The sequence below is a fragment of the Pleurodeles waltl genome, chromosome 4_2 (genome assembly GCF_031143425.1).
Source record: "Pleurodeles waltl isolate 20211129_DDA chromosome 4_2, aPleWal1.hap1.20221129, whole genome shotgun sequence".
In the NCBI taxonomy this organism is placed as follows: Eukaryota; Metazoa; Chordata; class Amphibia; order Caudata; family Salamandridae; genus Pleurodeles; species Pleurodeles waltl.
The window spans coordinates 280,271,366-280,296,836 of NC_090443.1; the positions used below are offsets into that span (position 1 = coordinate 280,271,366).

Below are 25,471 nucleotides of genomic sequence, written 5' to 3' on the forward strand. Positions count from 1 at the left end.
GAAGACTTTCAAACCTGTCTCAGGCCTGCTAGCGCAGGGACTGTGTGCGCAGTTTTCTGCCACAGGGACCTGGCATCTAAATTTACTTGCCAGGCCCAGAACTCCCCTTTTACTACATGTAAGTCACCCCTAAAGTACGCCCTAGCTAGCCCTATGGGCAGGGTGCCATGTATGTAGAAAGGCAGGACATGTGCCATATTACATGGCCTGTCCTGGTAGTGACAAACAGCCTAACTTGGTGTCTCACTGCTGTGAGTGCTGCCTTCTCATAGGATTGCATTAGAAATGCCCTGCTTTATGTGTAAAGGGTATTGTCTGATTTATGAGGGGTAGCGTAGGCGTGTTTGTGATGGTGATAATAAATACTGCTTACTGGTGTGGGTGTATTTTTTATTACTATCACAGAAATGCCACTTCTAGAAAGTGCGCATTTATCTGTGCTTATAATTCTGGTGTTTTGCAGCTTGACTCCAATCCACGTCTGGGCAGAGTGACAGTTGGGGCTTTGTGCATACTTTTCAGACAGCCTGTACACGGGAAGGGTGGAGGTGTCACCGAGGTGCATCTGCATACTGAATAGTCTTCCTGGGCTGAGAGAAGGGAGAGGCGGGGCACACCTACATTTGTAAAGGCTGTGCCCTGGCCTCACACAATAGGGTCGTTAACCCCCCACTGATGTTTGGAGCCTGTGCTGAAAGGAGAGAGGGGGCACTCCCAGAACCAGTTGTAACTGGCTGGAACCTCCTCTCCCTGGCATTGTAAAACACTGTAAAAATGGACTATAAGTACAGGGGAATTTTCCCCACAATTTGAACATTCTTGGAACTTGAAACTGGACACAGAACGCTGATGAATGGACTCACCAGGAAACCGCCTTGGACTGCTGCTGCTGTGCTGACCTGTGACCTGCATGGTCACTAGGAGGAACTGCCACCATCTGCACCCCTTGTGCTGGTCTGTAGCTGGGCCACCAGCCCTGTGCTCCTTCTTGTTTAGTTGTTCCCAGGGGCAGGGTGCTGTGGCCCCTGACCCCTGCAACGCTCTTTTAAACCTTGGCGCAGAGTGCTCTAACCAGGAACCAGGCATCTCTTCATTTGCTTGGCTGTTGATGTGCCATAGCGCTTTGAAAGCGCTTTTCTTTTTCTAAAGGAAATCACCGCCTCAGCCCGGGCTTTAAATTGTGCCCTTGCGCTTCCTGGAGCACGTCTCTACTACAAAGGAATCACCGCCGCGACCCGAGTGCAAAAGGAACGAGGAGCGCTTGTCAGTGATAACAAAAAGGCACTCTGAACCGGCGTTCTTAATGCCACCCCAGAACACCGACCTTCCGCTCTGAACGCGCTTTCTTAGCGCTCCAAATCACCGCTGCAGCCCAAGCTGTTCTTCCTTTAAGCACCCGTGAGCTGCACGCTGTGTGTAGCGTCCCCGGGGCACAAGGAAACCAAGCCCCTGAGGGAGTGTGCGCTCAGGCGTACCCCCGGGGCACCTGCAGACCTGTGCCTCGGCCGTTTCCTCGACAGTCAGAGGAAGACGGGTCTCTCCCGGTGTGAGAGACCCTGTGTTGAGGGGCTGAGGATTGCCGCACCGAGGAGGTGGCGCGTGGCCTCCCTGGATGCCAGGAGGGGCCGCACCAGCCCCCGCTTTGCTCTAAGCTTTCGCCCCGCAAACGGGACTCGTTCCTGGCTCCTAGTGGGCCGGTGCCCCTGACCTCAGCGCCTCCCCTTTGAGAAGGCCCGTGGAGTCCTGGGGGGCCCGGTGATTGTGAGCCCCAGGAGGGGCCCGTCTTTAAAGCAGAGGGGTACGTGACGCCCACTCTCCTTCGCATAAGTGTTGGTGACCTTGGCCCCCCTCGTGTGAAGGCCAGTGGAGGCCGGGGGGGCCCCCAACAACTGCGGACCCCAGGAGGGGCCATAAGTAGTACAGACGGGGTGCATGCTGCCCCCGCCACCTCAATGGTCACAAGAGGCCCCCTCCTTGCGCAGAGGAGCGCTGGGGGCCCCTTTCTCCTTTGTCTTCGAGGCACGGAAGGTGCCGGCTTCATCATTCCCAGGTATTCCTTAAGAGGGCCAATATATTCCTACTCCAAAGTTCTTTCTATAGACTTTGTTAATTGGGTTAAATTGCCTACCTGTCTATGATGCTTTTACATATAGGTGCACATGTTCCTTTTATGGGCATGACTTGCTAAAATGTTTTCCTAACTTGCCATAGGTTTTCTAATGTTCCTACTATGGGCGTTTTATGATATTCTTATGACAAGTGTGCTAATGTGATAACGTGTTTCCTGACTACTGCTTATGTTGCAGAATACTGAGTAACCTGTGTGTTATGTGTGACTACTGCTAGTTTGCAGAGTAACTAATGTGTAACGTTCTGACAACTGCTAAGGTAGCAGGATAGTACTGTTATGTGATGTTGGTCTAATAATTACGTTGTGTACAATACAGTGTATTTTTATATAATCTGGTGTTGTGTTTCCTTTGTGGTGGGGATATTGCGTCACATGTATGTGTGTGTTGTGCAAACGCTTTACGCATTGCCTCCGGGTTAAGCCTGACTGCTCGTGCCTGTCAAAGCCCAGCTCACCTGAGTTCTTGTTCAGTTCTGATGGAGGTTGAAGACAATCCGACCCCACCTTGAAACTGCTTGTTCCAGCACACTAGTTTTTAAAACAGTGCACTAAGAACAGAAGCTCAAGGGAAGGGGGGAAGTGGATAAAATAAAAAAGAGAGACAACACCGTTCTTGCGTTTCCACTGTTGAAGTGCTGCACAAATCTGCGGCCCTTTCTGACTTCTGTAGAAACTGGTGCCTAATGAAACATAAACAAAGAACAGATAAGTGCAACCTATTCCTAAATGGGTTCCTGACTATCCCTTTATTTATTAGAAATTCTCTTCTAAAAGTACCTCTTGGATCCTGGTCTCTAGTTTCCAGGTTTGGTATGTGTTACTGCTCTGGGATGTGTTTTCTATTACTGTAAAGCTTCTAAAACATTAAACAAATACTGTTATCAGAATTACCAATATCAAACATTCATCATCATATAACTAAAGCCTAAATTCCCAATAGCAGACTCACTTTTCCCATATTTCCAGAATCTTTTATAAAACAAATACTGTACTTTTACATCAAAATACAGCATGTAATTTGTGCAAGTCCTTGATTTACTGTTTGCCTTGCTGTTAATGGTTTCCACTGTTCGATTCTTAAAAGTTCCATGAGAAAAAACAATGTTTGCTTCACAAAGTTCTGCAAAATATTCTTGTAACAAAGAGTTTGAATCACAATGTTCGTGGAAGGTATTTTGTTTCGAATTGTCTATACACGAATCCAGAAATTGTTGTCAAAGTTCTTTCAGGTAGTAAAAAGCTTTGCACTTACTTGTTGCTGGCAAGAGATACTGATCAGTCTAACCTTGTCTTCTTTCTCTTTTGCAGGTTACTCATAGGAGAGAGGCTGAAGCAAGGAGGAACCGGAAACCGGAAGAAGGAAGAGCCAGAAGCTGCGCCCATTGAAGTCAATGAAAGTCTGTAAAGAGCAGGAGTGCCAGCGCCGAGGGATCTGTTCTCAGGTAAGCAGGAGGTAGACGAGCACAAGCACTGGGTGAGGCTCGGGGGATGCCTTTTATAGACAGGGCTGGGTGTGGTTTGAAGGGCTGGGTGTGGTCCTCACATGCTGCACATGTTCTTGGAAGGTGTGCAGAGCTGGGTGTGGTTTCAAGAGCTGGGTGTGGTCCTCACATGCTGCACATGTTCTTGAAAGGTGTGCAGAGTTTCAGTTATTATGCAAATGAGTTGGATTAACACATGGCCTAGGGAGGAGTGTTTTAAAGAAGCCTTGGTAAAAGCAAGGCCCAATGTGTAAACAAAACAGCACATTAAACAACATACACAGAAGCCAAGGGGGGGGGAAGGTGAGATAACAAGAAAGGCTTTCAATAGTAAGTTTAAATGGGAGCTATTACAGAACCCACTAGTGCAGTGAGAGGGGACATGCTCTTTGCTGTGTACAAACCCTAACAGTTGCCCCCCTCAAAGGCCCTCCTACAGGATGGGGTTTTCCTGGATTTTTTAAATAAAACCGTCTAATCAGCTGTGGGGCATGTACATATGATGCTGGTTCCCATGAATTCTCAGATTCATCATATCCTTTCCATTCTACTAAATAAAACAGACGTCCACTAATTCTTTTTGAGTCTTTTATGCTTTTCACTTCATATTCCAGATTTCCCTTAATTGGTATGGGTGGAGGTGGTGGTTCAGGTCGGGTTTTTGAGTTGTACGGCTTAAGCAAGGACACATGGAATGTAGTATGTACTGGATATTCTTTTGGTAAATCTAATTTTACTGTTACCGGGTTTACTATGGCAGTTATACTAAAGGGTCCAATGAAACGTGGTTGCAGCTTTCGGGATCCCTCTATGTTTAGGTTCTTTGTGGAGAGCCATACCTTGTCACCAATTTTATACATTGGGGCCTCAGACCTGTGTTTGTCTGCTTGTCTTTTCATGCTTTCCTTGTACTTTAATAAATGTTTCCTGGCTTTGTCTTGTATGTCACCTAACCTCGTTAGTCTGTCCGTTACTGTAGGCAACAGGGAATCTTCTAACAAAATGGGTATAGCTCTTGGATGATACCCCTGCAAGAAATAGAATGGTGAGCAAAGTAGAGCTGAATGCTCAGTATTATTATAAACAAACTCTGCTACAGGGAGAGCTTCCAACCATTCACTAGAATAATCAGCCAATAAACAACGTAGCGTTTGAAGTAAGGTTTGGTTCAGTCGTTCAGTCTGTCCATCTGTCTCTGGGTGGAAAGCAGTGGATAAGGCCACATCTATTTTCAGTTTTTCACATAATTTTTTCCAAAATCTGGAGTTGAACTGGCTCCCTCGGTCTGACACCACTTTGCTTGGCAAACCATGTAAACGCACAATTTCCCTTATAAAAATATCGGCAAATTCTGCCGCCGTGGGAAATTTCCGTAATGGTACAAAATGTGCCATTTTAGATAAAAAATCCACTATAACCAACACTGTTGTGAAGGATTTTACAGGTGGTAAACCTACAATAAAGTCTACGCTCACAGTGTGCCAAGGTTGTTTGGGTGTTGGCATTGGTATTAACAAGCCGTCAGGAGCCTTATGAGAAGATTTATGTCTTGCACAAATTGGACAGGTAGTGACAAATTGCTTAATGTCCTTTCTTATAGTGTCCCACCAAAAGTGTTTTTGCACATTTTCCAGGGTTTTTACCCAACCAGGATGACCTGCCAACGGTGAGGCGTGATGCCAAATTATCACCTGTGTTTGTAATTCAGAGGTGGGCACTAACAGCATGTTGTCGTGATACAATAAACCTCGTTGTATTGTGTTATGGGAATCCTTTAACCAATCCTGAGGTGCTATTTGCATGTGTGCATTATATAGATCTGTGATGAAATCCTTCTGTTGTACTGGTGCCAACAACTTTTGGGGAGGAATAATGGGTTCTCCTATTTTATCTTGTTTCATGTCTGAGGTATGTCCGTATCTAGATAACACATCAGATTGAATTTGTTGTGCACCTGGTCTATAGGTTATAACAAAGTCAAATGTGCTAAAAAAATTTAACCAGCGCATCTGACGTGGTGTTAGTGCTTTAAGTGATCCAAAAAACTGTAGGTTCTTATGGTCAGAAAAGATTGTAACTGGGTACTTGGCTCCCATTAAATGGTGCCTCCATTCTGAAAAGGCTACTTTGATAGCTAGTAGTTCCCTTTCAGCCACAGTGTAATTTTGTTCAGCTGGCAATAACTTTTTGGAATAGAAGGCTATAGGATGTAACTGGCCATCTACTGCATCTCGTTGAGAGAGAACTCCTCCTAAAGCTACTTGTGAAGCATCCGCTTCAACAAAAAAGGGCAAGTCAGGATCAGGATGTTTCAGAATTGGGGCTGAAGTGAACTTTTGTTTTAGGAGTTGAAAGGCGTGTGCCGCCTCATCAGTCCAAAGAAATCGTTGCCCTTTCCGCAACAAGGTAGTTATTGGGGCCGCAATGTCTGCAAAATGTGCAATAAACCTCCTATAAAAATTGGCGAAACCCAGAAATTTCTGAATATCTTTTACAGAGGATGGTTCTGGCCAATCAGCAATAGCACTGATTTTCTTTACATCCATAGTTATTCCTTGAGGTGACAGGCAGTATCCTAAAAAGTCCACCTTGTTGACATTAAAAGTACACTTTTCTAACTTAGCAAAAAGATGATTTTCTTTTAACTTTGATAATACTGCACGAACATGTTGGGTATGTTCTTCTGAGTTCTTAGAGTAAATGAGGATGTCGTCTATGTATACTATGACACAAACGTCCAGGAATTCGTGTAGGACCTCATTTATAAAGAACTGAAAGGCCGCAGGGGCATTACATAACCCAAAGGGCATTACTGTGTACTCAAATAAACCAAACTTTGTCTTGAAAGCTGTCTTCCACTCATCCCCCTCTTTTACTCGGACCAGGTGGTAAGCTCCCCGCAGATCTAGTTTAGTGTATACAGTAGAATGTCTTAATTGATCCAACAACACAGGTATTAGAGGAAGAGGATATTTATTCTTTATTGTAGCCTTATTTAGTCCTCTATAATCGATACACGCGCGCAGGGATTTATCCGGCTTTGGGATAAAAAAGAGTGGAGATGACACCGGAGATGTGGAATGACGGATGAACCCAGACTGTAGTAGGTCATCTAGGTAGGTTCTTAAGTATTTGGTTTCTTCGTCAGTCAAAGCATATACTCTGTTATTAGGTAATTGGGCCCCTGGGATAAGATCTATACGGCAGTCATAAGACCGATGTGGGGGCAGCACACTAGCCTTTACTGGATCAAAGACGTCTTTAAAGTCAGAATATTCAGGAGGGAGACTTGGTTCATCTTGTGTAACACTAGCACAGTGTAATACTGTGCTCTGTTCTGTACCTGCTTCTTGATAGCAATTGGTTCTACAGAAAGAGGAATCCAAAGTAACAGTTCTATTCACCCAATCAATTTTTGGGTTATGAGTTGTTAACCAGGGTACCCCGAGAATCAAACCAAAATTAGGAGTATCTATCAGATCAAAGCTAATCACCTCTGTGTGCCCGTTCTGACAGACCATAACAAGTGGACTTGTTTGTTTTGTGATTAATCCAGAGGTCAATTCTGACCCATCCACTGCACATACTGCTTCTGGACAAGGCTTTAGGCACATAGGAAGTCCTAAGATTTCAGCTAACTTATTATCCACAAAATTTCCTGTCGCGCCTGAGTCCAGTAGGACAGGGAGAGAATGCCTCACTTGGGTAGTAACAATTAAAACGACCTGAATTATGAAATGTCTAGGTATGTGCGGTACCCTGAAGGCTGCAGCATTAGAGGTTTGATTAAGATGTTTTCTCGAACAAGTAACCTCTCCCCTTGTCGAGCTTAATCGTTTCCCGATTCAGTTGAGGAGGTGGAGGAAACAGCACCCTTTCGTGGAGTTTTAGGCTTTACTGGACATTCTCTGGCAAAGTGACCTGCCCTGCCACAATATAAACATAATTGAAATGTTCTCCTTCTTTCTTTTTCCTCTGATGTGAGTGGACCTCTGAGTGTCCCTATTTGCATAGGCTCTGGTTCAGGGAGTTTATTATCTGTGTCTTTCTTCTCGTGTCTAATAAAAGTTAACCGTGATTCCAGTTTGTATTTATCTCCCTTTCTTTCTCCTAGTCTATGTTCTAATTTCACAACTAAATCTACAAAGTCCGAATAGTCTTTTGGCAAATCAACGATATGAGCCAGCGCGTCTTTTAACTCGTCTCTCAAACCTTTATAAAAAAGGGAGACACGCTTTTCTTCTGGCCACTGTGTCTCGGTGAGTAAACGATTAAAACTAGTGAGATAGGTCAATAAATCCTTATTACCTTGTTTAAGATTTAAAAGCTCATTATCACTTGCCTGAATAAAAGTGTGTTTTGCAAAAAGGCTGGTCATGGTACGTTTAAATTGATTCCAATTATGGAGGATGGGATCATCTCTATCCACGAAAGGAATTGACCAATTGGCTGCTGTGCCACCCAAATAAGACAAGACGAATGCCACTTTCGTATCATCAGTAGGGAACTGTTGTGGCTTACAAATGAAGTGTAATTGACATTGATTGATAAAAACATGGAATTTGTTACTATCTCCTTGAAAACGTTCAGGTGCTGCTAAGGGCACAACATTAGGAACATTAACAGTAACCTCAACTGGGGAAGGCAAAGTTGTATGTTTTGATGGCGCCCCTGTCTCTGAGGAGGTTTTAAACAAAGGCGTAGAAGCTGTGTTCCACTGAGATCCCCTAAATTTATACCTGCTTAAATCCTGTTTTAAAGAGGTATTCTCCATCTGTAATCTCTCTATTTCCTCTTGCATATGTTGCAAGATGCCAGACACTGATTCATTATGAGCCAAGTCCTCATTTAGGGCCTGCGCCATATCCGTGACGTCAATGCCCTCTATTTCTTCCCCGGTATTCATCGTCCACCAGAACTGAAATTTTTTAAGGCTTGTGCTTCTGTCAAAGCCCAGCTCACCTGAGTTCTTGTTCAGTTCTGATGGAGGTTGAAGACAATCCGACCCCACCCTGAAACTGCTTGTTCCAGCACACTAGTTTTTAAAACAGTGCACTAAGACAGAAGCTCAAGGGAAGGGGGGAAGTGGATAAAATAAAAAAAGAGAGACAACACCGTTCTTGCGTTTCCACTGTTGAAGTGCTGCACAAATCTGCGGCCCTTTCTGACTTCTGTAGAAACTGGTGCCTAATGAAACATAAACAAAGAACAGATAAGTGCAACCTATTCCTAAATGGGTTCCTGACTATCCCTTTATTTATTAGAAATTCTCTTCTAAAAGTACCTCTTGGATCCTGGTCTCTAGTTTCCAGGTTTGGAATGTGTTACTGCTCTGGGATGTGTTTTCTATTACTGTAAAGCTTCTAAAACATTAAACAAATACCGTTATCAGAATTACCAATATCAAACATTCATCATCATATAACTAAAGCCTAAATTCCCAATAGCAGACTCACTTTTCCCATATTTCCAGAATCTTTTATAAAACAAATACTGTACTTTTACATCAAAATACAGCATGTAATTTGTGCAAGTCCTTGATTTACTGTTTGCCTTGCTGTTAATGGTTTCCACTGTTCGATTCTTAAAAGTTCCATGAGAAAAAACAATGTTTGCTTCACAAAGTTCTGCAAAATATTCTTGTAACAAAGAGTTTGAATCACAATGTTCGTGGAAGGTATTTCGTTTCGAATTGTCTATACACGAATCCAGAAATTGTTGTCAAAGTTCTTTCAGGTAGTAAAAAGCTTTGCACTTACTTGTTGCTGGCAAGAGATACTGATCAGTCTAACCTTGTCTTCTTTCTCTTTTGCAGGTTACTCATAGGAGAGAGGCTGAAGCAAGGAGGAACCGGAAACCGGAAGAAGGAAGAGCCAGAAGCTGCGCCCATTGAAGTCAATGAAAGTCTGTAAAGAGCAGGAGTGCCAGCGCCGAGGGATCTGTTCTCAGGTAAGCAGGAGGTAGACGAGCACAAGCACTGGGTGAGGCTCGGGGGATGCCTTTTATAGACAGGGCTGGGTGTGGTTTGAAGGGCTGGGTGTGGTCCTCACATGCTGCACATGTTCTTGGAAGGTGTGCAGAGCTGGGTGTGGTTTCAAGAGCTGGGTGTGGTCCTCACATGCTGCACATGTTCTTGAAAGGTGTGCAGAGTTTCAGTTATTATGCAAATGAGTTGGATTAACACATGGCCTAGGGAGGAGTGTTTTAAAGAAGCCTTGGTAAAAGCAAGGCCCAATGTGTAAACAAAACAGCACATTAAACAACATACACAGAAGCCAAGGGGGGGGGAAGGTGAGATAACAAGAAAGGCTTTCAATAGTAAGTTTAAAAGGGAGCTATTACAGAACTCACTAGTGCAGTGAGAGGGGACATGCTCTTTGCTGTGTACAAACCCTAACAGTGCCAAGCTACCAAGGGGGTGAGCAGGGGTTATCTTGGACGTGTAACTCCCTTGCCCTGACTAGAGTGGGTAAGTTCTGCCTGGCTGAGGTGCATACCCTAGCCAACCAGAAACCCCATTTCTAACATTGGAAGTCAGCGGTGAGGATAGGACTTGCGCTTGCACAATACCATTGTGACTCATTATTTCACTACAAGGATTGCGTTTAGACCATCACATGTTTGGCTTCTCTTAACTTTCTCTCTTTGGTCATTTTTCCTGTTTTCAGTTCTCACGCTTGGGTATTGTGGTTGTCACAGTTGAGTTATTTGTACCTTTTCAAGATGGGGCTTACCTTTGATTTAGAGGACCTGCCGTTTTACACGCAGGGGGAATTAGAGGGGTTCTGTAGAGAGAGAGGGCTGCCTGTAGAAGGGGACCTCAGGAGATCTCTGAATTTCTTTGAAAGGTTTGTGACATTTACCCAGGGAGGGGGTGTGCGTAGGGGGTACCCAGAGGATCCTGAGTGTAGCGAGGGTTCCCAATGGGAGGGCTCCCAGACCTCATCCCTAGAGAGTGGTAGAGAGACTGATCAGGAGGGTGAGAATGACCGGTTGGGGACGCCAGTTGACAGGGAAGGCCCCAGTGATAGGGAGTCCCTTGCTGGGTCCACTGTGAGAAGCAGGGCTACCTCTCATTCCTTGACGCCTGATGAGCTAAGAGATAGGCGGGAAGAGAGGGACCTGAAGTTGCAGTTAGCGCGCCTAGCTGTTGAGGAGAGAAGGGCTGAGGTAGAGAAGGCCTTAGTACAGGAGAGAATGGCAGAGGCAGAGAGGGCCTTTGCCAGAGAAAGACTCGCTCTAGAGCGCAGTCTGAAGGTTCTGGACTCACCAGCGCTGCAGGTGGAGTCCAGTGGTGGCAGCAATGTACAGTGCTGTAGCAAAGATGTTCCTCACATAACCATAGATCTGGTACCTAGGTTCCAAGAGGGGGGTGACATACGTCAGTGGTTAAAGGAATATGAGAGGGCTCTGGTAGAGCGCAGGATCCCTGAGAAGGATTGGGGAACTGGCCTAGGGAGTTTTATTCCTGAGGAGGGGAGGGATGCCCTACTGACTCTAGAAGAGAGTGACAGGGAGGGGTACTCCGCTGTGAAGAACGCACTGATTGTGAAGTATGGTTTTTCCCCTGAGGAATACAGAAAAAGGTTTAGGGGTGGTAAGAAACTGTCCCACCAGTCTTGGGAGGAGTTTGTGGAGGATTGCTGCATTTCACTAGATGGATGGGTGAAGGGTAGCACAGTAAACAATTTTGAAGGGCTGTTTAATCTGATTCTCAGAGAGCACCTGTTTCGTTGTTGTTTTTCAGAGTTACGCCGACACTTGTCAGTGTGTGAGCTCTCTGACCCCAGGGAGCTCGCAAAGGAGGCAGACTTCTGGTTGCGTACCAGAGGGTCTGGTGTGACATTAGGGGGTGTTCCTAATGAGAGTGGTCTAGGTGTTTCCCAACAAGGTGTGGTGGGAAAGGAATGGAGTGTCCCAGGTAGGTCCCAGTGGACTGGGATGGGTGAGGGACCCCATGTCCCGTCTCTGAGGAGAGGGAATGGGGCTGGGCTGAGGCCCAAGGTGCCCAAGATACCGCCCCAGGCCCCTGAAGGTTCCGTGAGTGAACGCCAGGAGGTGAGCCTAACCTGTGCCGTAGGGCCAGCTGTTCAGAAGGATCCCATTTTGTCATTAGGACTTAGGCGGGTGGCTGGTGATAGCGTTCCGCCGGTCCTGGTGTCTGGTAGTCTCGCTCTACAGCGGAGGAGGCGGAAATCCAGACATAGGGTTGAGAGGGGGCTGCGGGCCCCAGTGGAGAACCTGGAGGGTCAGGGGTCAGCTCTGAGAGCAGAGCCCCCCAGGAATGACCTTGGTGAGACCATTTCTGGGCTGGGGGGAATCCAGACTCTGTCCGATGGGCAGAGGTCAGGAGACCTGCGCCAGCCAGACTCTTGTGTGGCCCTTGGGGAAAGTGTTTCCCTGGTGGGGGGTAGGTGTGCCCCCCAGGAAGTCCTGGTGCGCCAGGCAATGATTCAACCGCAGGGTGGTGACTCTGGGTTGGATGATCAGGTTCAGGGGGTAAACTCTGACCTGATGGGGAGTACGTGTGCTCCCAAGGAAGTCCTGGTGCGCCAGGCAGTGGTTCAACCGCAGGGTAGTGACTCTGGGTTGGATTGCCAGATTCAGGGGGTAAGCTCTGATCTGGTAGGGGGTAGGTGTGCTCCCAAGGAAGTCCTGGTTCGCTGGGCACTGGTCCAGTCTAAGGGTGTCGTCCCTGGACTAGATAGACAGGTTCAGGGGGTAAACTCTGATCTGGTTGGGGGGGCGGTTAGTGTGCTCACCTCCCCGTGTGAAACTTCTGGTGGCTTCTCCCGAGGTGGGGAGACGCAGGACTCTGGAAGTGGGGTTCAGGGAGGGGGAAGCCCGCCCTGGACCCCGGTGCAACCCAAGGGTGTCGTCCCTAGGTTGGGTGGTCAGTCGCCAGGTAGTGATCCTGGGCTGGTGAGAAAGTTGTGCAGGGCTGCTGTACCCAGCACCCTGGCAAGTGTGGATTCTGGTGATACCCCTCCTAGGAGAGGAGGGCGGGATCCTAGAAGGAGGGGTAGAGGGAGGAGAGCCTCGCCTCTAGCCCCTGTAGAACCTATGGGTGCGGACCCTAGGTTGGTGGATCAGTGGCAGGGTAGAGCCCCTGAACTGATCAGAAATGGAGTGGAGACAGGTTGCTTTGCACCTGGGGCTACCGCCCCCCACTCATTATGGTTTCAGAGACCAGAGGCTCCTAGATGGCCTGGGGCCTGGTTCTGGCCATTGGCAGCTAGAGAATCCCCGTGGGTTGGTCTAGGCTGCCTGGGACGCATTGACAGAGAGATCCCAGTGGAGTCAGGAAGGCGTAGAACTGGAACATGCCCCTGCTGTTGTGGGCCTGGGTCCTTGTTCTATCGCCCCAATCAGGAAAGTACATCAAGGTATTGATTGTTCTCCCCTGGATTTTGGCTGGTAGGGGGTTGTGTTGGACTTTTGGCCATACGCATGGTCATCCTTAGTCTTTTTGCCTCCTTCCTCCTGGTTTTTCTGACCTCTCGCTGTTTGCTCTAGGACTCTGAGCACTTTATCCCTGCTGACCAGTGCTAAAGTGCAGGTGCTCTCCCATCTAAAATTGGTATGATTGGCTTATACCTAATTGGCATATTTAATTTACCTATAAGTCCCTTGTACAAGTGGTATCTCTATACCCAGGGCCTGTAAATTAAATACTACTAGTGGGCCTGCAGCGCTGCTTGCGCCACCCACTGAAGTAGACTTTCAAACCTGTCTCAGGCCTGCTAGCGCAGTGCCTGTGTGCGCAGTTTTCTGCCACAGGGACCTGGCATCTAAATTTACTTGCCAGGCCCAGAACTCCCCTTTTACTACATGTAAGTCACCCCTAAAGTACGCCCTAGCTAGCCCTATGGGCAGGGTGCCATGTATGTAGAAAGGCAGGACATGTGCCATATTGCATGGCCTGTCCTGGTAGTGACAAACAGCCTAACTTGGTGTCTCACTGCTGTGAGTGCTGCCTTCTCATAGGATTGCATTAGAAATGCCCTGCTTTATGTGTAAAGGGTATTGTCTGATTTATGAGGGGTAGCGTAGGCGTGTTTGGTATGGTTGTGATGGTGATAATAAATACTGCTTACTGGTGTGGGTGTATTTTTTATTACTATCACAGAAATGCCACTTCTAGAAAGTGCGCATTTATCTGTGCTTATAATTCTGGTGTTTTGCAGCTTGACTCCAATCCACGTCTGGGCAGAGTGACAGTTGGGGCTTTGTGCATACTTTTCAGACAGCCTGTACACGGGAAGGGTGGAGGTGTCACCGAGGTGCATCTGCATACTGAATAGTCTTCCTGGGCTGAGAGAAGGGAGAGGCGGGGCACACCTACATTTGTAAAGGCTGTGCCCTGGCCTCACACAATTGGGTCGTTAACCCCCCACTGATGTTTGGAGCCTGTGCTGAAAGGAGAGAGGGGGCACTCCCAGAACCAGTTGTAACTGGCTGGAACCTCCTCTCCCTGGCATTGTAAAACACTGTAAAAATGGACTATAAGTACAGGGGAATTTTCCCCACAATTTGAACATTCTTGGAACTTGAAACTGGACACAGAACGCTGATGAATGGACTCACCAGGAAACCGCCTTGGACTGCTGCTGCTGTGCTGACCTGTGACCTGCATGGTCACTAGGAGGAACTGCCACCATCTGCACCCCTTGTGCTGGTCTGTAGCTGGGCCACCAGCCCTGTGCTCCTTCTTGTTTAGTTGTTCCCAGGGGCAGGGTGCTGTGGCCCCTGACCCCTGCAACGCTCTTTTAAACCTTGGCGCAGAGTGCTCTAACCAGGAACCAGGCATCTCTTCATTTGCTGGGCTGTTGATGTGCCATAGCGCTTTGAAAGCGCTTTTCTTTTTCTAAAGGAAATCACCGCCTGAGCCCGGGCTTTAAATTGTGCCCTTGCGCTTCCTGGAGCACGTCTCTACTACAAAGGAATCACCGCCGCGACCCGAGTGCAAAAGGAACGAGGAGCGCTTGTCAGTGATGACAAAAAGGCACTCTGAACCGGCGTTCTTAATGCCACCCCAGAACACCGACCTTCCGCTCTGAACGCGCTTTCTTAGCGCTCCAAATCACCGCTGCAGCCCAAGCTGTTCTTCCTTTAAGCACCCGTGAGCTGCACGCTGTGTGTAGCGTCCCCGGGGCACAAGGAAACCAAGCTCCTGAGGGAGTGTGCGCTCAGGCGTACCCCCGGGGCACCTGCAGACCTGTGCCTCGGCCGTTTCCTCGACAGTCAGAGGAAGACGGGTCTCTCCCGGTGTGAGAGACCCTGTGTTGAGGGGCTGAGGATTGCCGCACCGATGAGGTGGCACGTGGCCTCCCTGGATGCCAGGAGGGGCCGCACCAGTCCCCGCTTTGCTCTAAGCTTTCGCCCCGCAAACGGGACTCGTTCCTGGCTCCTAGTGGGCCGGTGCCCCTGACCTCAGGGCCTCCCCTTTGAGAAGGCCTGTGGAGTCCTGGGGGGCCCCGGTGATTGTGAGCCCCAGGAGGGGCCCGTCTTTAAAGCAGAGGGGTACGTGGCGCCCACTCTCCTTCGCATAAGTGTTGGTGACCTTGGCCCCCCTCGTGTGAAGGCCAGTGGAGGCCGGGGGGGCCCCCAACAACTGCGGACCCCAGGAGGGGCCATAAGTAGTACAGACGGGGTGCATGCTGCCCCCGCCACCTCAATGGTCACAAGAGGCCCCCTCCTTGCGCAGAGGAGCGCTGGGGGCCCCTTTCTCCTTTGTCTTCGAGGCACGGAAGGTGCCGGCTTCATCATTCCCAGGTATTCCTTAAGAGGGCCAATATATTCCTACTCCAAAGTTCTTTCTATAGACTTTGTTAATTGGGTTAAATTGCCTACCTGTCTATGATGCTTTTACATATAGGTGCACATGTTCCTTTTATGGGCATGACTTGCTAAAATGTTTTCCTAACTTGCCATAGGTTTTCTAATGTTCCTACTATGGGCGTTTTATGATATTCTTATGACAAGTGTGCTAATGTGATAACGTGTTTCCTGACTACTGCTTATGTTGCAGAATACTGAGTAACCTGTGTGTTATGTGTGACTACTGCTAGTTTGCAGAGTAACTAATGTGTAACGTTCTGACAACTGCTAAGGTAGCAGGATAGTACTGTTATGTGATGTTGGTCTAATAATTACGTTGTGTACAATACAGTGTATTTTTATATAATCTGGTGTTGTGTTTCCTTTGTGGTGGGGATATTGCGTCACATGTATGTGTGTGTTGTGCAAACGCTTTACGCATTGCCTCCGGGTTAAGCCTGACTGCTCGTGCCAAGCTACCAAGGGGGTGAGCAGGGGTTATCTTGGACGTGTAACTCCCTTGCCCTGACTAGAGTGGGTAAGTTCTGCCTGGCTGAGGTGCATACCCTAGCCAACCAGAAACCCCATTTCTAACAATTGTTATGTAGAATGTGTGTATCATTTCATATCCCTGATGAGGCAGCAGAGAATGTTTGTTTTGTTGTTGTGGTTAACTCCACCTACATTGTCTGTGTCAAGTAAAAAAAACACTAGTGCAAGCCAGCATTTCCTCATCAATTGCAATCCATTTGCTGGAAACAACATGGCCATCACTTGCAGTTTCTCTATTTTCTAAATTAGGAAAATGCAAATGTTCCTAACTTTTCAGAAGAAATCAACAGGCACCAAGGGAAGTTTGTACATTTTGTACGTAGCATTGCATTCATGGACCCCATTCTTTTAATATAAATCTGCAGCAACGAATCCTTTTAGTTGTGTTGAGATTATTTAAATACATCTTTTAAATAGGACGCCCCCCCAATATAAGTAAAAATGCATGAAAGTCTTTGGTTGTTTGAATACATTCCTTGTTGGCCTGCCAGTGTCTGTCCTGTGTTCTTCCTCTGTGTAATACTGTGATCTAGAATCTCTTGGTTCAGCTTCGTAGTTTCTGTGTCCCTCTTGTACTAAGCAAATCTCTTTCATTGTCATTAGAAAGACTTCTCAAATTATTGAGGTACTGAATGTGCAAATACCTGCGATTCCCTAAAAGAACTCGCTACATTAGAAAACATTGCCGTCTGAAAATATGTTTTAAAAGTCATAATCGATTTCCAGGGATAATTCTACATTTCGATCTGCTTTTTTGTAGCCTCTTATTCCTGTTTTTGAGCCTCATATTTTTGAATTTTTAGCCTCTTATTCCAACTTTTCTAAATGTGTTATACTTTCATGTTACTCAGGAGATTGTTGCCCCTGGTAGGCACCCTGGTTGTTTGGATTACCCGAATCCAATTCAGTTTTTCCAGACTCTGTGTGTTTTCTTTTAGCTACAGTTAAGTTCTCCATAGGTAAATTGAACTTCCCATTCTCTCTAAAATTGGGTGAAGCAGGTTCACACCTGCGTGAAATTGCTTTTCTACTCAGATTTGCTGTTCAATCTTATAGACACAGGAATTCACTTATACTGCGAAAGGGGGGGGGTGCCCAGAAACCACGCCAAAGAGTGTAATGGAGTGGAGTGGGAAGGCTGCCAAACTAGAAAGGGAAGAAGAGGGAGCGATAAGCTCTGTGTGATAGAAGTCGTGTTTCTGGGCAAACCTTCATGAATTCATGAGTTTTTTGGGGGGTATAATAGCATCTCCATTTATGTATGAAGGTAGGCATTTGTGTAATATCTTTGACTGTGTGTTCCTATACAAGAACATATGCTTTTGTATGCTTGATAAGTTGTATATCTCTTAATGCATTTTTGTGTGTCTGCACTTGTAGTTTTGTAGCAGGCCAAAGGCATGTAAAAACTGTTCCAACATCCATTGCGCTAACCCTCTGATTAAAGTTGGTAGCTTCCATCATGTGCCATCACCTCACTTCTCCCCCCAAACCCATTAGATCCTGTGCTGCAATATCATACCTGGGGTTCTTGCCTCGGCCACTGGCTGAGTTTCCTACTCGGATCTGAGCTCCAGACAGTTGCTCTGTGCTGCAGTTTGCTGGGACAGTCACCGCCACAGAGAAGACTTTGTATGTGGACATTAGGTCCACAGTCCACCAAGGCTCAATCTCCTGCTGAGTGTGGGCGCACCGGCCATTGTCATTATTGTTGGCCAATGAGCCATCATTAGCCTTGTCAGGAGTCGCCCTCCCTAGGATGCTGGACTGGTAGGCTTGCCCAGCCAGGGCTACATTGGGGGCTGAAATGGGAAACAGAGACAAGAATCAGCAAAGGATAAAGGTAACAATTTTCAACCTATGCCAGACTGATCTGCTAGAGAAGTCAAGTGTTTTTTAAGTCTTCTTAGTGATGATGGCTTAGAAATCTTACAAATCAAATGAACACAGACTCAGAGGTTGGAAAAACTCCCACTAAATCTCCTTAACACTTAGGGGGTCATTCTGACCCCGGCGGCCAGGGTCGGCGGGAGCACCGCCGACAGGCCGGCGGTGCCCTGCAGGGCATTCTGACCAGAAGAGGCAAACCGGTGGTCTCCCGCCGGTTTACCGCTGCCCTTAGAATCCCCCATGGCGGCGCAGCTTGCTGCGCCGCCATGGGGGATTCTGACACCCCCTACCGCCATCCTGTTCCTGGCGGTTCGCCCGCCAGGAACAGGATGGCGGTAGGGGGGGCCGCGGGGCCCCTGGGGGCCCCTGCCGTGCCCATGCCAATGGCATGGGCACGGCAGGGGCCCCCGTAAGAGGGCCCCGCAAAGTATTTCAGTGTCTGCTAAGCAGACACTGAAATACGCGACGGGTGCAAACTGCACCCGTCGCACCCCTGCAACTACGCCGGCTCAATTCTGAGCCGGCGTCCTCGTTGCAGGGGCATTTCCTCTGGGCCGGCGGGCGCTCTTTTGGAGAGCGCCCGCCGGCCCAGAGGAAATGTCTAAATGGCCGCCACGGTCTTTTGACCGCGGTGCGGTCATTCAGCGGCGGTACCTTGGCGGACGGCCTCCGCCGTCCTCCAGGGTCAAAATCAGGCCCTTAATCACCTAACTTTTTGTGGGGACATTTTTTGCTGCCAAGGTGAGAAGAGGCAAAAGCTTCAGAACAACCTTTCTCATGATGCAAAATTCTCTTGTCTGTGAAAATCCTACCTCAAATTCCTAAATTGTGGACGCTGTTAACGGCTGGTACAAAATTTGGGTATGATTCTGGAAATAGTTAAAAATAATTTCAGAATGTTTTTTCGAAAACATGATCTTGTATTCTAACCTAACTCCTAAATTACTTTAATTACTGTATATGTACAGAAATTGTACTGTATATATACAGTGATATATACTGTATATATATATATATATATATATATATACACACGTATACATATATATATAGACAGTTTGGGAGCTCTAAAGGCTAGCATTATTAACCAACATATTATGACAATGATTTAAGACAATTGAAAACTTTAGAAATCTTAATAAGGTCCTGAAAGTTATGAAAATAAGATTAATTTCGATTTCAAAGCAACATCTTATTTTACATGAAGAAGAAAATACCTCAGCACATCAAGTAAAATATTTGCCACTTTTTCTCTTGAAAGTTTACCCTTTCTGCAGGGTCACTCCAAATTGTTTTCCTTTTTGCTGAACCCTATTTTCTGCTGGATATAAAACTCTGTGTGCTTTACCCCTGTTAACCAGTGGTAAACTGCCTGTGGTCCTCCTTTCAACATGATGAAATTGGCATACCCCTAATTGGCATATTTAACTTACTTCTAAGCTACTAGAATATGGTGACCATGACTGCAGACCTACCATCGCTGGCTACCTTGGTTTAAACTGCAAGTTTGAACTGTCTAAACAACCCCTTTTGACAGGCCTAAAAATTCTCCTTTTAAACTTTTATAAGTCACCACTAAGTATGCAAGGCGATATTGCCCATAGGGCAGGGTTGATGGTATTTTTAAGTAAGGAATGTAAAAGTTGAATGTCTCAGATCGGGAATTTGCTGGAAATACTCGTTTGTATTGATACCCAAGATCAGGGGGTATACCTTCACAACAAGCTGAAACAGAAAACACAGCCATCTATTGGACATACAAGAATATACGTGTGCACTGGAAACACAATTCATTTTAACGTTTAATGTTAAACATGTCCCTACAGTGAAAATGTCCTCAAAGCTATTTAAACTGTATCAGGGTTGGCTGTTCCATAGGAAAGATCAAAGTGCACCTAGGTCCTGTTCTACAGAGACACTTGACTATCATAGGCACTTTGTGCTATTTGGTTCTAATTTTTCTTGCAACTTTAAAACAAATCATATCTCTTATTTCCCTTATTGATTTACGTCATTTTGTTTCTATCATTTTACTCTGTGTTTCTAAGTTGTTCTGTATTTTTTTATTGTTTTACTCAACTTCATTACTGTTCTAGTGCTGCCTCAATACTTTACACATTGCCTCTAGGTTAAGCCTGTCTGCTCTGGGGGTTGAGCTCAGGTTTATTTTGTGACTTTAGTCGTTCACCCTGCCAAAAATAGTGGTTGAAACCTAAGGTGGAGCCTAACCGCCTCAGGTAATAACTACATTTCTTACAATTCTAATATAAAACTTCATAGCATGACACACAAAATCCAGTATTTTCCAGAGGGGTGAAGATGTTCAAAATGGCTATTGTTGTCTTTGATTAGGAAATGTGAGGACTCATCTCGCTTTGCGTCTTCCTCATTGGTGAGTGACTTTCAAGGCAAGTTAAATTAACTCATGACCTATTCAAAAGGGATTGTGGCTATACAGAGTTCTCTTGAAGAGAAAAGGTAGATCGAAAATTATGAAGATGTTATGACTTTTTAGGCAGGGCTGTGCAGATGTCTACAAAAGTCAGCTTGACTCCTCTTAAGGTTGATCTTTGTTCAAGTAAGCAAAATGTTTCCAGAATCCAGCCACTAGTCAATATGATGATGAAATGCTCATAAATCTAAAACAGCCTCAAACCTCAAAACTATTGTTATATATTAGTAACTTTTCCCTTCATATTCAGAAGTTACTTGATGGCCTAGCATACTTGCTGTCAGTTTGGGGTTGAACAAGTACTTTGTTTTGACTCTGAAAAAGACTGAGTTGCAGTATTTCTGTTGTTTGCCCCAAATTAGACATTCAGGTACAGATTGATTTTCTCTTTCAGAACCTATCTACACATGGAAGAAGGTTTGCAGTTCCTTGTTTGGCCCTCTGGTTCTAGACAATGCACTCAACAAAGGTGTGCACAGTTGGATTTTTTTATTGTTGTCTGCCAGGGCACTGCCTTCTTCCATAGCTTCTGCCGGGTGATTTACGATGCAACCTTTGTAAGCTCCCTCACTTCCCCAGAAAGCTTGGAATAGTTGTTGCACTCAGTCGAGTCTCTCTTCCAACGTTAAACTGTTTCCACCAGTTTTGAACATTAGCAGCCTGTCAACCATATTTTACACAATGGTCCCTTGACATTCCATTTATTAACTATTAATAATATCCTGGTGGGAAAACAGGCCTTGTTTAGTAGAATACCAATTTGGTTGAGAATGTATGCCTTGTATGTCAGACCCATCTGTAGCATCTTCCCTAGCTGGGAGTATCCAAACAGATCATGCCACGTGGGGGCTGCAGTTAAGCATGACTTTATTCTCCAGCATTCACTCACATACTGCTCATTTTACCATATGTTCCATAACCACACCCTATCACCTCCCCGCATATCACAAGGTTCCTGTTCAGGGTCTGCCTGAGAACCACAAGGGTACTAGTGTGTATAACCTCAATATGCTACATCTCCCCCTTTGTTAAATAAAAGTGGCAGCCATAATTACAATCACATCTCGTTGATTAGTCGGCGAGACGCTCGCACTTGTATGCTGGCTCGGGTGATCCAAGGTGATCGAGGTCTACCCTGATCGAACAACGGCGACACAGGCTTAGGTGCCTAAGCTGGATCTGCAGGCGGGGTTGTCTCAGTCGTGGCTTCAGGAGTCAACAAGTGTTGAGGTAGATGGTTAAAGTGTGATGTGTCCTGAGTTATGGATTTTCCAGGATGATGTGCTGCACACGGTGTCTCTTGCATGCCATGACTTGTAGAGGGTCAGGAGCAAAAGGCATGCCCGTTTTCCGCTTTTGTCTCTGTTTGACCAGTACCCTTTGTCAAAGACTGTCTCCTGGGCATGGCAGAGCTGATCTGCATACTTTTTCATTTTTCTTTTCAGAGTTGTGTTGTTGTCTCGAACATTGTCAGTGTTCACTGATCGATTTGGGGGTCGGTTGAGATAGTTTTGTTCTGATAGCTCCCCCAAATACCAAGGTGGCTGGACTCTCACCAGATGTGGAGTGAGGAGGTGATCGATAGGCCCAGAGGGCCTGGCACATGGCTTTGTTCAGACTGATTCCCTCCATGGATGATTGTTGAATGACCCTCTTGAGGGTGCCCATGGATCGTTCAACTACACCGTTGGCTTGAGGCCAGAGGGGTGTTATCTTTTGGTGTTTGATGTTGAATCAGACAATAAATTCTTTGAACCCTTTGCTGTTAAAGGGCAGGCCATTATCAGATTTAAGGATTTCAGGGCTACTCCAGGTTGCAAAGATGTCATCAAGCTGTTCTATGACTTTGTTATAGGTTGTCGAAGACAGGGTTTCCATCAAGGGAAAACGCGAATATTCGTCATTGACTACCATGAGATGGTGGTGTCCACTTCCTAAGGGCCCAAAGAAGTCAACGGCAACACTGCCAGGCATGGGCAGGGAGGTCAGACATTGTCACTGAGCACAGTGTCACCTTGGGGGACAAACAATTACCAATGCAGCATGGTTTCAGCTCTTCCTAGACTCATTCATTTAGTCAAGGGAACCACACTCAATCTCTTAAGGCTCTTTTGGTGGCTACAATACCACAATGTCTTTCACGAGCCAGATTGATGACCCACTGCCTTAGGCTCTCAAGTATGATGATTCTTGAGCCTCTTAATATTACACTTTTTTGGGTAACCACTAACTACATTTTTAAACTTTTGGAATCCAAAATCATTGGCAAGGGGCCAGGTACTTTTTCTCCATGATTGTGCTGCAGTGATGATGGTCATGTCTTTGTCTGTGGCAGTAATGATTTGTTCCACAGTCAGAACCGCCGGCTGGACCTCACAATAAATTAGAGACATTGAGACATTTCTCGGCTGTCCTAGGTGTCGAACTGTGACGATGTAGCAGCACCCCTGAATCTGCTGTGTTATGATCCTTCCCAGGTTTGTGTACAATCTCATAGTCATACTCTTGCATGTCTTAGCCCCCACCTCTCAATACTAGGGGTCATCGTAGCCTTTAGGTTTCCAAAGAAAGTGAGCAGTACGTGGTGGTCCATGAGGACAGTGAATCGTTTTCCATAGAGGAATACAATGTGTCTCTGAGCATTCAGGTGACTGTTGTTTTGAGCAAGAATCACCCCCAGCCCCACCAGATGCGCATTAACTGTTATGTTGGTATGTAACTTGCCACTTAAGTAGGCCATTTCAGTTGCATTCCAAATTGCATGTTTTATTTCTTTGAAACCCTGGTCCCATTCAGGAGACCACTGAAACAGGACACTTTTCTTTGTCGAGTCTCTTAAAGGGGCACTCACTGTAGCAGAGTTACAAATGTATCTTGAGCAACAGCTGGCCATGCCTAGAATGCCTAGTAACATCCTGGGTGAGGAGGGCAGTTGATGACAGTGCTTGTACTTTGTCGAGGTCTGGAGTCATTCACCCATTGGAGAACAAGTTCCTCAAAAACCTTAACTGTGGTTTTGTGAAACTCACACTTTGCTGCATTCAGAGTGAGGCCTGCATTAGCAAGTAACTTGGTAAGGTCTTTGTTGTGTTCTTTCTGTGTTTTCCCAAAAACCAGTATGCTGTCACTGTAATGGAAGGCATTTGTAACAGGATGACTTACTCTGTGAATAACATCCTGAAAATGTTTCAGCAGCTGAAGATACTCCAAAACTCAGTCTCTTATATCTGAACAAACCAACATGAGTGGAAAACGTAGTAATGTACCTGCAGTTTTCTTCCAGGTCAAGTTGATGACATCTTTTATTCAGGTCAAGATGGGAAAAGACTTTGGCTCCGTTCAACTGCATGATCATGTCCACGCATATTTGCACCGCACTGCTACTGTCCTTTTTGATTACAACTACTATGGCCAAAATCCATTGCATGGGACCTATGGGGTGTTCAATGATGTTATGTTTTAAAGGTGTTTCCAACTCTTTCGCTACAATTTCTTGTAGATGAAAAGCAAATCTACTGTGCCACTAAGCAATAGGACAAATGTCTTCATTGATATGAAGCTGCAATTTCATTTTCTTGAGTTTTCCCAGGCCACGAAATAGCAACAGGAATCGGCTCAAGATCTCAGACTGAGCACAAAGGTTGTAGTTCAGGGATATCCATTCCATGTCAACAGTGGTGGCAACACTGAGCAAGCATGCACTAGACGAGGTCTCTTGTAGATCATGAAGGGTGGCCTGCATTTAAGTCTTTTTGTGTTGCATCGTTACTGTGAACGACACTGGCTTTATAATGGTTTAGAGGTTGCCCTAGTATATACCTTAATTCCTGAAGGAGTGGGGTAGGGCACAGGAGATAGGCTGTTAAACTTTTCCACTGGCATGATATTAAATGACGCACCACTGCCGATGATGAAGGTTATCGGGTGACCATTCACTTTTGATGTGATTTTGGGACAGTGTCCAAATTAAGTTTGTTGCTTTGTTTGGCGAGTTTTCCTCAAACTGTGATCTTCTTTACAGGCAGTTAACCCCACATTTGCATACTGTCCTTTGGTAGATATCCTCAGTGCATACCGAGTTTTTTCACTGGTTTGAGACAGTGACTTTGAAGAACCTTTGCACAACGAACTTGAGGACAATTGATTTTGCTTGGTTTCTACTTCTCGTAGCTGATGTTGCTTTCTTGTTTTGTGGGCGTGGTGAAAGTGCTTCAGGAATGTTCTTGCGTCCATTTTTTATCTCTGTCATGACACACTTGACTTTTCCTTGGCTCGGCACACAGTTATGAAATTGTTCTCTTTTCCTCAGCCTTTGCAGACTTGTCCTAAGGCTGAACATATACCTTCATGAGGAAACCAAAACCCACTTTGAATGTATTGCTTTGATTTTGTCGAAGATGTCAACTTATGTGTATCTTGTATGTGCTTCTGCTTGCTTTTCATGGTCAATGCTGATTCATTGTGTGCTGTTCCTGCTTTCATGTCAGCAGCTTGTTGGTCCAATCAATCTTCTGCTCTTGCAGTCATCAGCATTTTTTCTAGACTGTGCGTTTCTCTCAACATGTGCCTTCTAAAAGAATCTGAAAGGCAGCCATTTATAACACTGAGGTGCATGGCTTCTTCGTCGGTGAAGTCACAGAACTTGCAATGTTTAATGAGTGCATCAAATCTTTCAAAAAACTCATCCCTTGTTTCACTAACCTGTTGTCATGCTTGGTTGATGATTTACTTTTCATAATCAAACTCCGGAATTGGATTGAACTTGGCTTTGAGCACTTCTTACACTTTTCGGTACAATATTCCATCAGTTTGTGAAACTTTCTTTAGCACTTCTTCCACTCCCTCACCTGCAATGTTTTTCAAATATTTGATCATCTTGTCATTTTCTTCTTCTAGCACATCTATGTAGTCACTGAATGTTTCGAACCATGCGGCCTATCTGGCATCACTGTTCTGCTTCTTAGAAGTGTCGAAAGGTGGTGGTGGTGGTTCTGGAACACAGCTTCATGATATTTTGCACCCCCTTCTGCTGCCATTGTGTTGGCTCTAGCTGTTCAGTTGAGCACAGTGGAGGCTGGCTCTAACAACTGCTGCATGCACCAGCTGTGTGCCTGAGCATGGGTAGCAGTATGAGTCAATCGCATG

The 25,471-nt window shown here is 45.9% G+C and overlaps 1 protein-coding gene across 2 annotated transcripts in view; it reads right to left on the reverse strand.

Moving 5' to 3' along the window:
* The window catches only part of LOC138292492 (pentraxin fusion protein-like), a 179,552-nt gene that overhangs the window by 127,824 nt on the left and 26,257 nt on the right, over positions 1 to 25,471 (reverse strand). For both annotated transcript variants that reach the window (XM_069231115.1, XM_069231116.1), the window contains exon 9: positions 17,507 to 17,786. In XM_069231115.1, coding sequence (XP_069087216.1) covers positions 17,507 to 17,786 — 280 coding nt within the window. The remainder of the gene's footprint in view (positions 1 to 17,506; positions 17,787 to 25,471) is intronic.